The sequence below is a fragment of the Galleria mellonella genome, unplaced genomic scaffold, assembly GCF_026898425.1.
Source record: "Galleria mellonella isolate WM207_F2 unplaced genomic scaffold, CSIRO_AGI_GalMel_v1 utg200, whole genome shotgun sequence".
NCBI classification, from domain to species: domain Eukaryota; kingdom Metazoa; phylum Arthropoda; class Insecta; order Lepidoptera; family Pyralidae; genus Galleria; species Galleria mellonella.
This window is the reverse complement of record NW_026442034.1, coordinates 3,561,905-3,574,481: the sequence shown is the minus strand read 5'-3', so window position 1 is coordinate 3,574,481 and position 12,577 is coordinate 3,561,905. Positions and strand designations below refer to the sequence as shown.

The window sequence follows — 12,577 nt, the reverse complement described above, 5'->3', positions numbered from 1 at the left end:
GATTTTTAGTCTCCATTACTAACAATCCCTTTCCCCCCTATCGTGATCCCAATTAACAGTGCAAGCGGACACGGCTCGTATTACTTTGCTTAGAAAAATATAATTACGGTATCACCTGTCAACACGGGGCCACGGGTGAAATATTAGAAGTGTAATAAAACGGTTGAATTAACCCTCCTGCTACTTACACGACTTGACAGGAACATGCTTAAAATATTGATATACTTATGGCGTAAATTTAATAATAATAATGTTGTATTTACACTTGAGTGGCGACCCCGTACAAACAAACGGCAAAAGCAGTGTAGGACGACCCCCCACTAGATGAAGTGGCGACCTCAAATATATTGCAAGTAGTGAGTAAGTGAGGAAGTAGGCAGCTTAGAATCATTTCCTATGGCAGTCTATGGGAGAGGCGCATATTCAGCAGTGGACAGATAATGGCTGAGATGATGATGACGATGATTGCATTTAGAATATTAAAATAATGACTATCAACTTCTATATATTAGTATAATATACATACTAATTTAGTTGAAACCCAAATTACTCCTCAACAACCTCTCTACGAATGATTTAACCATTTCAATTATTTTATATACCCAATGCGTCCATTGTTAAGTTTCAAAGTGCCTTCTCCCTTAGAAACGTTCATGAAATTTATTAGATATATACAGTTGAAACGTTATAATTAGTAAGACATATAAGATAATATCAAAATAGCATAGTATTATATTTTCAAAGTCAAAATATTGACTTTTTTCTTGTGTGGTCTTACGTAGAAACAACAAATAATGGTAACTACAAGACATATTATAAAAAAAAAATACACTTTAAAATGTAATTTATTTTATTATAGAGACCATACAAATTTAAATTCTATATGCATATTTAAATATGTCGAAATACAGTACAGAGTAATTATAATATTGACATTAGCCGTACAAATAATTACAAGAATGAGTTCCTCAAAAAAAAAAAGACGACATAAATTGTTGCAAATTTTGTTATTTTGCTTTGTAAACTAAACTACTAAATATATTCTGATAAAATTTGCATGAGACCAATCTCTAAGTGTAATAAGCTTTCAAATAAAAAGGAATTTTTTAAATCAATTTACAACTGACTCAATTATGAGGTAGCAAACGTAAAAAATACAATCGAAATGCGAACGTCCTGCCTTTTGAAAAAGTTGAAAATAAAAGATGCCACTGGTCCATACAAAGTCAACCATACCGTTTTCTGTATGTCAATCAAACGTGCTTTGTCCGAGTGTGTAGTATGCGCTGCTATACTACGAAAAATAATTAGTTCAAACCTGTTTTGTTTTTAATTTATTTGTTTCGCTATTTTTCTTACTTTTGTTCATACATTTGTTTTTGTTTACTGATACAATCTTGAGCTGTGATTCGAGTCCAAATTTTAAAAAATACTTGACGGTCGACCATAGTAATATTACAATAGCTAATGTAGTATTACATTATCTGTGACAATAGTGTTTAATCTCGAATGATTTTCAACCGAAATAAAAAAGTACGAGGTTCTCAATTTGGTTGTATTTTGTTTATATTTGTTACTATATAACGCCGTCATTTTTTTTATGTTACTTAGAATGGCAAATAAACTGACGGCCGACCTAATGGAAAGTGGTAACCGTCGCCTATAGACATGAGCAGTACCATGAACATAACAGAGTATACTGCCATATCCGACCCTTCAAACTGAAACACAGCCATGCAAACACAACTGCTTTGCAGTAGAAACACGAATGGGACAGAGGTGTACAAGTACAAGCAAACGACGTTTGTACAATATCGCCCTCTGGTAAATATTAATATTTATAAACCGATTTGGAAAATTCTTTTGTATCTGAAAGTTTGTGATACTGAAACTTTTAAATTTGTCTCATAGAAATTTTATCAAAATTGGTTCAGTGGTTTAGTTTTTAAAATTTAATTACCTGGTATTGCCACAATCAAAATTTTTTTTAGAAGAATTACGAAAGAGATTTATTGAGCAAGAATGAATGGAGATGTCGGTAGGGGCCGCCCTAGACGGACGTATGTCGACCAAATAGGACGTGCTGAAGAAGGGCCAAATTAAAAGTACCCGTAACCGGCGAGCGTGTATGAAAAGATTGATGAATGTGGAAGAAGCGAAAGAGGTTTGTTTGAATCGAAGCATTTGGCGTTCCATTGTTTCTGCCTACCATAATGGGAGACAGGCGTGACAGATATGTATGTATGTATGTAATTTTTTTTTGTGAAACTAATCTATTATTAATATTTTTAATTTCTACTTTTTTTAGCTCATTACTTATATTACTTATACAACTAAAGCAGAAATAGTTTATGAATAATGGAATAGTAATTGATAATATTTATTCTATTTTATATCAATCATACAAGACACTGTGGATCGTAATATAATATCTGTTCCGGAGAATTCTAGCGTTAATTATCCAGTATATATGAATTTAGTACTAACTAAACTAAAGAAAATGAGGTGAATCCTAAACCAATCAGAGCAATTTCATCTCAACACAGTACGTGACTGGAATGCAACATACGGCGACAGGAAAAAATATTATCTAGTACGGAACTCCCTTGTTACATTATCCATAATGTTAAATTGCCAACTTCTCTCTCTTCCAATCGCATTTTCTATATAATAAAATAACAAGGTAATATTATACTGTTGATGTATGTAGATAAAATGTATCTACGTATGTGTAAAAATACAGGAACAATAAATTTATTAATAAACGAGAATAACAACGAATGGGTTGATGTAGTTTTAAAACTTTTCGGTGTTAATTTTCGCTTACGATTTATGGTTTAATTAATGTAGTGTTACTCTTTTCTTGCCTTTATCCTTTTTTATTATTATGATTGACTTTATTGGACAAAAAAACCTGTAATACCACTGTGATTAATTGTGCTCGCTCTTCTTTAAAGTTCATTGCTAATTCCTATCGGTGATAGGAATTTTAAGATATTCTTAGCAGCGATATTTTTTATTTCTTCACGATATAAATTGTATTTAAAGAAGATATATCGCTTGTGCATGAATATACTGCAGCCACAATTTTTTTTTATATTTATACTTATGCATATTTACACATGTCAAGTATAGTAACTAGGTTCACTATTTTGTATGAAGGATTTTTATCTCTGATCAGTATATTTGATTTATTATTTGATTTATTATTTTTTTTTTTATTTATTTTGCTGATAAAAATATAGATATAGGCAAATTTTATAATAATTAATTATACTGAATAACCATTACATTAATGTTAAATCACAGAGAAATTGTTTTGCCACTCTATTTACCTTGCTAGCGCTCTATAGAACTATATAAGGCTTTGTATATCATTTATTCATCGCGTAATACGGAATATTCATAAATTAAATAAAATTAATATAGGTAAAACTCGTATTTTATTTACAATAACCAAAAATATAATAAGTACTTACCCGTATATAGCTGCAGCCCCAGCGATGGCGCCGCCACACTGCGCGGCCACGTACAGCGCGGTGCGCAGCGGTGACACCCGGCGTCGCACGCACAACGCCACTGACACTGCTGGATTCACGTGGGCACCTGTAACACGATTCTTTATTAATCACTTTGTCTCGTGACTTTACCCGCATTCATTAGAATAGATGTATCTGTGAAACCGTGCCGTGTGGTCCCGGCATAGAATAGGCCATCTCTTCTTTTCCCATGGGTGTCGACTAACGGAGGATGAGGGATGGGCAGCGTCCCTCTTAAAACATCTCTAAAGCCTGACTGCGGTTGCTAGTTCACATGTCAAGCGTTTTAAATATAATATTTATAATAATTTATAATACTATCGTTTACAATATTAGTAAGACAGATAGGACATATTTTGCTTTCCAATAGGGCTTAAATCTTAATATCCTATTATCCATATAGGTCCCGGCATAGAATAGACCATCCTTTTCATTCCCATGGGTGTCGTAAGAGATGACTGATGGAGCTTATGGTAGAGGAATAGGCAGCAGCGTCCTCTTAAAACATCACCAAAAGTCAAACTGCGGTTGTCAATCCGCCTGACAAGCATGGCAACTACGGGCAAAACTCCCCTTATGAGGAAGGCTATGTATAGTAGTGGACAATTTAATATCATATGATAATATCAGTCAACTACAAGTGCCAATATATTTATATTCTTTACACTGCAAGGATATGCATATAAGCTAACGACCCATCTGATATAAAGTGGTCACCATAATCATTGTCTAAATCTATAGACATGACCCAAATACTATCCGTTACCATTTCTGGCGATTAAAGTTAAACCTAAATACAGTCATACAATCACAGCTACTTGTTTGCGGGTGCCACTGCTATCTACTTTTTATGCAAGTTCCCTCTGGAAATTAAACCAAGAAGTGTTCCGTTGTTTGGTTAATTTCCAGAGGGAACTTATCTATTGCCAAGTTTTTCAATATCTAATGTTACGTTTATTATAGTAAATAAGTACTTGAGTGCAGAAATAAATAGATACGCAGGTAATTTGTAATATAATATGTTACTGATTTACATTACGTTCATATAATTTTGAGTATCTCCTTAATTGGGCTCTTGAAATATTTCATATACTTTATAAACATTGTTTATTTTGACTGAGAACTCACTGAGTTCACCACATCAAACACCAAAATGCAAAACGTAATTATGGCTGTAATGATTCGTTCGCTGCCATCACACAAATTCTGAATTTACAATACTCGGCGTGGCAACATGCGTGCGACAGACGGTTTCAGCATAAATTAGCACCCTCAAGTCCTCAGGATTTCGACGCAGTTGGCAATAAATGCCCAGTGCAAAATGTAGGACCTCGACCCTCAACTAACCTTCTGGGTTAACGAGAATATATGTAGGGACAGCAAATAGTAATATCTCCATTGAAATTCGCTTCGTATGCTGCCTCTGTCCATTAGTCTGCCTTCCTCCGCCCATAGTTTGTTTGGGATTGTAATCCATCTTCTATTTACTGTAGGTGGCGCTAACTATTATCACTTCTTATTTATTACTCCATTAAGCTATTTATCTGTACAAACTATTCTATCTATCTACACAGTCCTCACGAGATAGGACTAAAGGACACAGGCTTATGGTTGTCAGGAATAATACGTTTAAGCAATCATTATTATCTTTGGTTCAACTTTTAATAAATGCATATTTTATATGTTTATCTACTTTAGAATTATTTTTATACATATATATTATTATTTTATGAAATATCTACGGTAAAACAAGAACTGGTGCGTACGTGTAAAATTATTTATTAAAGAGTATGAAGCAAGAAATGTACGAGAGGATAAAGAGCCTTGCCACTCGTTTCCCCCTCTGCCTACTACGAAAAGGACTGGATGAAATATGTTAATTAAACGTATTAAAGTTTGCTGTCAAAGTTTATAACACGAACTTCTTTGATCAAAGAATGTTTAACGTACTACATCTACTTTCAACGAATTACCAACGAGCGTTTCCACTTCACATCAAAGATACAAATGTTTACTGCCTGTTACAACATGATAATGGTTGTTTAGTATTTTATATGAAATCAGGTAACCCGAGGGTGGTAGGAAGCGATCGGAATCGCAAAACAGTACCTACCTGTACCCTAACTAGTTTGGTATTCGGGCCGGAACGGTGTGGCCCGTGACAGGAATCGACCAGCAAATAACCTAAGTAGATTTATTCGCTGACTGTTGGTACATCGTACGTATTTTTCAAAAAGAGAGGTAATATGTGACATGTGTCTGTCTATGAAATCGTTTTTAAACGCAAAAAACTGCGAGGAGATATTGTTAATAATGAGGACCCAATCTTAGCAACTCCATTCAGCAAGTAATATACCCTGTCAAAGCGATCACCCCGCGGTTAATTCTTAGTAAATTTTTAACGATGGGCCAAGGGACCTAATTTTATTCTCTCCTATTATCACTCACTAGTTTCCTGCCAGGGTATACCAATAGCGCAAGCAAGGTAACATTTCATCATCACCCATTAAACAAAAAACAGAAGTACAAATTATGATTTAATTTTTTGTCGTAATTTAAAAAGTTTTTTCAACCTTTTGAAAATCATCAGTTCTTTTTTAATTGATAAAGAAATTTGTACAACTTCCACAGTTCAACTATAATTTTGGTATCCTGTTACTTTAAAGTCATTTCAAAAATATGATAACCTTGACCATAAGTGGCAGCATCACCTGGTATTTGCAAAATACCGAATTCCACACCAAATTAGAGGTTTAGTTTCACTGAAATGATCCATGTAGTATTAAAATTGTTGTTACTTTTATAACTACGTTTCTTTAAAAAAAAATATAACTTTACTAGCAGATTATTTCCTTAAAAGTATCCTAATGTTCCCAAATACACTGCGCATACCTAAGTTATGTAAATTAACGATAACTTATGTCAATCATATGTCAAATCCAAATATTTCTAGTAACGAGTAGATATTTAGCTACCAATCATACAAACTCTAACTAACAGCAAATATTTCCAATCGTGAACTCATTTTCCAGCCAATGTTAATTTTCAGAGCTTAATAAGCTAATAATGTACTAGATATATACTCCGCTTCGGAGAATATGTGCTTTCAACGTCACTCCAGAACACAAGAGCGGCGAAATGAACAGAAACAATTGGATTCAGTACTTGGAAATACATACTGTAACATTTATATTTTAGTCTTTGCAAAATTAACTTAACAATGTATGTATATGTACAAGATTTAATTGATTTCCAACCGACTTAAACGAAAGTGCTTAATGTGACCGGAATAAAAAGTAGAGAATGCCATACACGTTTCCATTTCAAATATACGTAGTATAACTAATTCCCTAGATTATATAGATAGAGCACCGAACCTCAAAACGGGTCAATATTTTGTCAGCTGACTCGTTTTTTTATTAACGTTCTATATCTTTACGCACACAATGTCTCTTGAGGTATTTATATTTAATTATTAACAAATAAAATGAGTTTTGCGCATTAAAAAAGTGCAGAATTTATAGGACAAAATAAATACAGGAGTTACAAAAAGTTAACAATCATAACTATTTATCACGTAAAATTTATGAAAACGTTAAACCGCTTTTTTCGAAGCATTTGTATGGAGACACTCTATTTATGATATATAAAGTGAGCTAATTTCATAAACAACGCCAAGAGCTAACAAAGAGACTCACTTTCGTACACTATGAACACCAGTAGTGTTATTCTGTAAAATCAATCTCGAATTACACTAGCGAGTCTGCAATCCACAAGTGATTTACATTTGATATTCTGAAAACAAGCAAGATTGATTACAGCACTATTTCGTTAAGGCGGCGGCGCAGTGAACTGGGATAAATGCGTTACCATTCTCAACAACTGAGTTTAGTTTACCAAATTTATTTCAGTTCACGTGTCGTTCCTAAAGATTACAAATTATAAAAAGTAGACAAAGGCTGGTAGAGAAGAAAGATTCTTGAGTGGCAACCATGTATGGGCAAACGCAGTGAAGGAAGACCCTCACTAGATGGAGCGACAACTTCAAGTGCAAGTCAGTGAATGCAGGTGGTCCTTCTGCAAAATTGGTCTTACATAAGGTCGCCCATTGTTTATCTCATTGTGATTATTTCTTGTAATTGTTTATATTTATAATAAGTTTACTGGGGGGAAAGGAATTGTTAGTAATGGAGACTGAGAATCCCATTGCTAGCAATATACCCAACCAGGTAGACCTCCTCGTGGTTCTTCCTGGAAATTATCATGGTTAATTCCTGATGAATTCATCATGATGGGCTAACTGGTCTGTTTTCATTCTCATCTATCACCCTTCACTGGTGCTCCGCCAGCGTATCCCGTTAGCGCAGGCAGGGTTACCATACCATTTTCACCCATAAAAAAAATAGATTTACTGGTGTAACCTTTTGGAGGAAACAATAAAGAGTATCTATCTATCTAATTGTACCACAAGTTGTCACTTTATACTACCTTTTGTGGAGAGAATATAAACCACACATTCATTCATTCTGCCATTCTATGGGGGAGGCCTATGTTTAGCAATCAACAAATAACGACTGATACGATGACGAATACCATTGTAGGACTATATTTAGTGTTTATTTTCGAAACCATAAAAATATCCTCATGATAAGATAATTTGACCAAAAGCCCCAATACTGTTAACCTTTATTAGATTATTGATAACAGCATCAAATAAAACAACGGTTCAATTGTTCAATTCAATATTGACGTAATCAATTATATTGTATCAGCAAACATTTCTGTATAAATGGTTCTTTTTGCGATAAATATAGTTTTGTAACGAAAAAATAATCTACGTACATATTAAGTATATATTGTACATATAGTTAACAACAAAGACCGGCCTTTAAACGGCTGCTTCACCCTAAAATAGAACAAAGATCAAAATAACAAAACACTACTGAAAAGGAAACTTAATTTTGAAAACAGGCCAAGCAACAATAAGGCTCTATCTGTCTATCACATACGTAACTTGGCGTAACATAATATACATAACAAAGAAAACCATATAGTGTAAAAATCATGCCGAAAAGTTATTTTTTATTTTACTACTTATAAAAAAGGCAAAGAAAGGAGTTGTACACTTGTTTAGACAGCATAAAATTCTCGGAACACGCTGAAAATACATTTTAATTTCTATATATTTTGTAACATTTAGGACATTCTATAGAAAGTTGCCTATTTATCTTATTTAGTTCTATATTTGATTACAATTAGTAGTGTGACCATTTGTGGCAGATTCCTGCCATTTATACTTTTAAAAAAGATGTCTTTGTTGAAAGTCAAAATAGGTAATGTAAATTTTCTTGAAATCCTTTAAATCTGCCATAATCTGTCTCTTTTGTAAAATTTACAAGCAAAATTTAGCAAAATGGCAACAATCTGTCACAAATGGTCACACTGACAATTAGCAAAAATATGTACATATACCAAGTCTTTTTTTATATTATTTGCTCTGTTCCAAACTAAATATTTTCCTAATATTAATTAGTAACATCTTCCCTCCCTCCTGAATATAATAATTCACGTACATAATTAGTAAATTATAAAATAGCTATATATTTAGATTTTTTTTGTACCAGAGTTTGTTTTCTTGGACACCTCTGTCCCATTCGTGTTTCTACCGTGAAGCAGTTGTTTGCATGGCTGTGTTTCGGTTTGAAGGGTGGGATATGGCAATGAATTTACAGGGTACAGAGGAATATTACCTTAGTCTCCAGAAATACCTTTTCTTTGGTCATCTCCTTTTTTTACGCCCGTCTAGTTTTATACTTTACATCTTCTTTAAAACATAGCTTTTGTTCTTTTCAATGATTGTGCAGTGTTTATTGTATCTAAATTAATTTCTTGCCTGTATTTTCATGTACGTGTTCCTATATAAATAGTAACTTTTTACATAAATATTTACATTTATATTAATAGTATTATAAATAATATTATATATAAATAAATATATTGTATACTTTAACTGGTGCATTAAACCTGTAATTATTCCCGTGTGATCCCACCATAGAATAGGCAACACCTTCCTCTCCCGTAGCTGTCGTAAGAAGCGACTAAGGGAGGGCGAGGGATGGGCAGTAGTGTTCCATTTAAAATATCATCAAAGGCCTGACTGCGGTCACCTATACGCTTGCCAAGAGTGGCAACTGATGGTAAAACTCCGCTTATGGGGAAGGCATATGTTCAGCAGTGGACAGCTAATATAATAATCATAAATAAATACATACGAGTAAACCTATTTAATCCTGTTATTAACTTACTTTACGATACTTCTAGAAAAATCGATTACCAACATAAGTACAATATATAAAAATGGGAATACAAATAAAACTTGGATCGATTGTGAACTGTCCACATTAGTCCAAAGCTAAAATAGGGATATCCAGTCATTAGTGAAAATTAGGGCGGGCGGCGCGACCGACGGCGCATCGCGGCATACACGGCCACCAACTGGACATATTTTAAAATGTATCATGGCTGACAACAAATTGGGGTTGTAATATATATTTAACATTTTGTTTACACATTATCGCTTTATTTTCTCCTATATTGTAAATGTGGAAGTTTCGAAAGATGTTTGGAGTTTATTACTTAACAAACAAACAATTGAATGAATTTAAAAACAAAATGTACACGTTCACACCATATCCTAGATTCCTAAACAAAGGATACTTTGAACAAATAAAAAGATTACACCTAGTATAGAAACTCCAAAAAGAAAACAGTTTATAATTCTATTGTTTTTTTTTTTTTTTGTTGCATTATTTTATTTATATTTTTATACTCGTATCTTCTGTTATAAAGTTTAGAAATAATTCTTCTGAATTTACTGTCTTATTGGTTAATTATTATTTTTGTACAAAGTCTCCCTCTGGTATACGACATTCTCTCAATTCTAAAGACTTGCCTGTCATAACCTCTTCTTTTCAACCGACTTCAAAAAGAAGGAAGTTCTCAAATCGGTTGTATATTTTTTTTAATATTTGTTACCTCATAACTATGTCAGTTATAAACGAATTGGGAAAATTATAATTTCATTTAAAAGGATATTTTTACAAATTGGTCCAATAAAAGTTTTATTACAATCGGTTTAGTCGTTTAATTTTTAAATCATAATAATCAGTTTTGCCAGATTTGAAATAGATTTTCTTATGGAATTCAAACTTAAAATATTTTTGTGTCAAAAATGGCACTAGTCATCTAAGGAAACAATACTAGTAGCAGCTATTTGAAATATAGCGCTGTGACAGACGAGCAGAAGTCGTACCATAAGGGTTCCTTTGTAATTTTTTGCACGAAATACTAATTAGTAAGCAGACAAGTACTTAGTAATATTACTTAACACACGAATACAATAATAAAGTTTTCCTACAACTGAAAACTATTTCAAAATGCATGGCTGCGGCTACAATATAAACTTGGAGATCATAAAATTAAATATTAAAGTTAGCTCTACTTTCTGCATCCCACTAGTTTGTACATATACTTATATGTATATAAATATTATATAAGTGTATAATAATATAATATTTAAGGCAAATAATATTAAATAAACAAAAAATTACTCCGAAATTAGATCATCGAACCCTTATTGGTTAAAAATAAAAAATAAAAAAAAAAACTAAAAAGAGACTTGTTTGTTTTGTTTCTGCCGCTAGTTTCTTTTATTTTTAATGGTTGAAAATGAAATAATGATCCCGAATAATACAATATCTAAAGTAAATAAAATGTTACAGATAAAAATTATTGGTTATTATTATAAAACAAAACTAGACAGAGATTTGTTTGTTTTGTTTCTGCCGCGAGACTTTTTTTTAATGATTGGAAACGAAATAGTGATCACGCCTGCAATATCAGTATATACTGGCGGAGCATCAGTGAAGTCGCGATGGTTTCCAGGGGGAACAGCGTGGAGGTAGACCTAATAAGGTATATTAATAACGATGGGGACTAACCTCCCCATTACTAACAATTCCTTCCCCCCAGAGAGTCGGTGGAGCCCATCCCTTCACCATAGGGGGAAAGGGATTTTTAGTAATGGGATCTAACACCTCCACGTGGTTCCCCCTGGAAACCTTCATGGTTAATTCTCACGGAATTCTTCACGATGGGCTAACTGACCTGCTTTCATCCTCACCTATGACTGTTGCCCCGTCAGCGTATACCAATAGGACATGCGAGGTTACCATTCCATTTTCACCTATTAAAAAAAATCCCACAGGAAAGGAAGGAGCGGCCTATTCTATGCCGGGATCTACAAAATAATTCAAATTAAAGGAATCAAAACAAACATTTATAACAGTAACTAAAAATCTTGCGCATCTAAAGGCAATGTATTAACCCCGTTCGTTCCCTTATAATTACTACAACATTACTTGAGTCGAAAATTAGGCCTCGATTGTGAGAAGGCGGGATCACACAAAGCTACCTCATCCTCATTGATGTTATGATATAATTTAAAACGCCATTGTTCCCGCGATCGAGCGACGGCCATTATGAACTTGTAGGGGAGAAAGGGTGCGATGCAACACGTGTTCAGAAATTTACTATGTATGTATAATCATAACCGGGTTTAATGCACTCACATATTTTGTATCAATGTAAAATTTATTATAAATAAGGGTGGGCATTTCCGTGTTTAATTTTGACCTATAATATTATATTAAATACTAGCTTCATCAGCGTGGCCATAATATGTTTTTACCAAAGAAAGACTTTGTACAAAAGTCATTTGCTTGGGCACCTCTGTCCCATTCGTATTTCTACCGTGAACCAGTTGTGTTTGCATGGTTGTGTTTCGGTTTGAAGGGTAGAAGATGGCAGTGAGTTTACAGGGTACAGAGGAATAACACCTGACTCCTCAGGAATGACAATGCGTAGGGAATATCATGGGCGAAACAGTATACTCTGTTATGTCCATGGTACTGCTCATGTCTATAGGTGACGATCACCATTTTCCATCAGGTGGGCCGTCAGCTTGTTTGTCATTCTAA

General features: G+C 33.6%; 1 protein-coding gene across 2 annotated transcripts in view; it reads right to left on the bottom strand.

Annotated features, from left to right (window-relative positions):
* LOC113518490 (neurogenic protein big brain) overlaps positions 1 to 12,577 on the bottom strand; it is a 137,300-nt gene that overhangs the window by 111,933 nt on the left and 12,790 nt on the right. For both annotated transcript variants that reach the window (XM_052894212.1, XM_052894213.1), the window contains exon 2: positions 3,480 to 3,606. In XM_052894212.1, the coding sequence (XP_052750172.1) occupies positions 3,480 to 3,606 (127 nt within the window). The remainder of the gene's footprint in view (positions 1 to 3,479; positions 3,607 to 12,577) is intronic.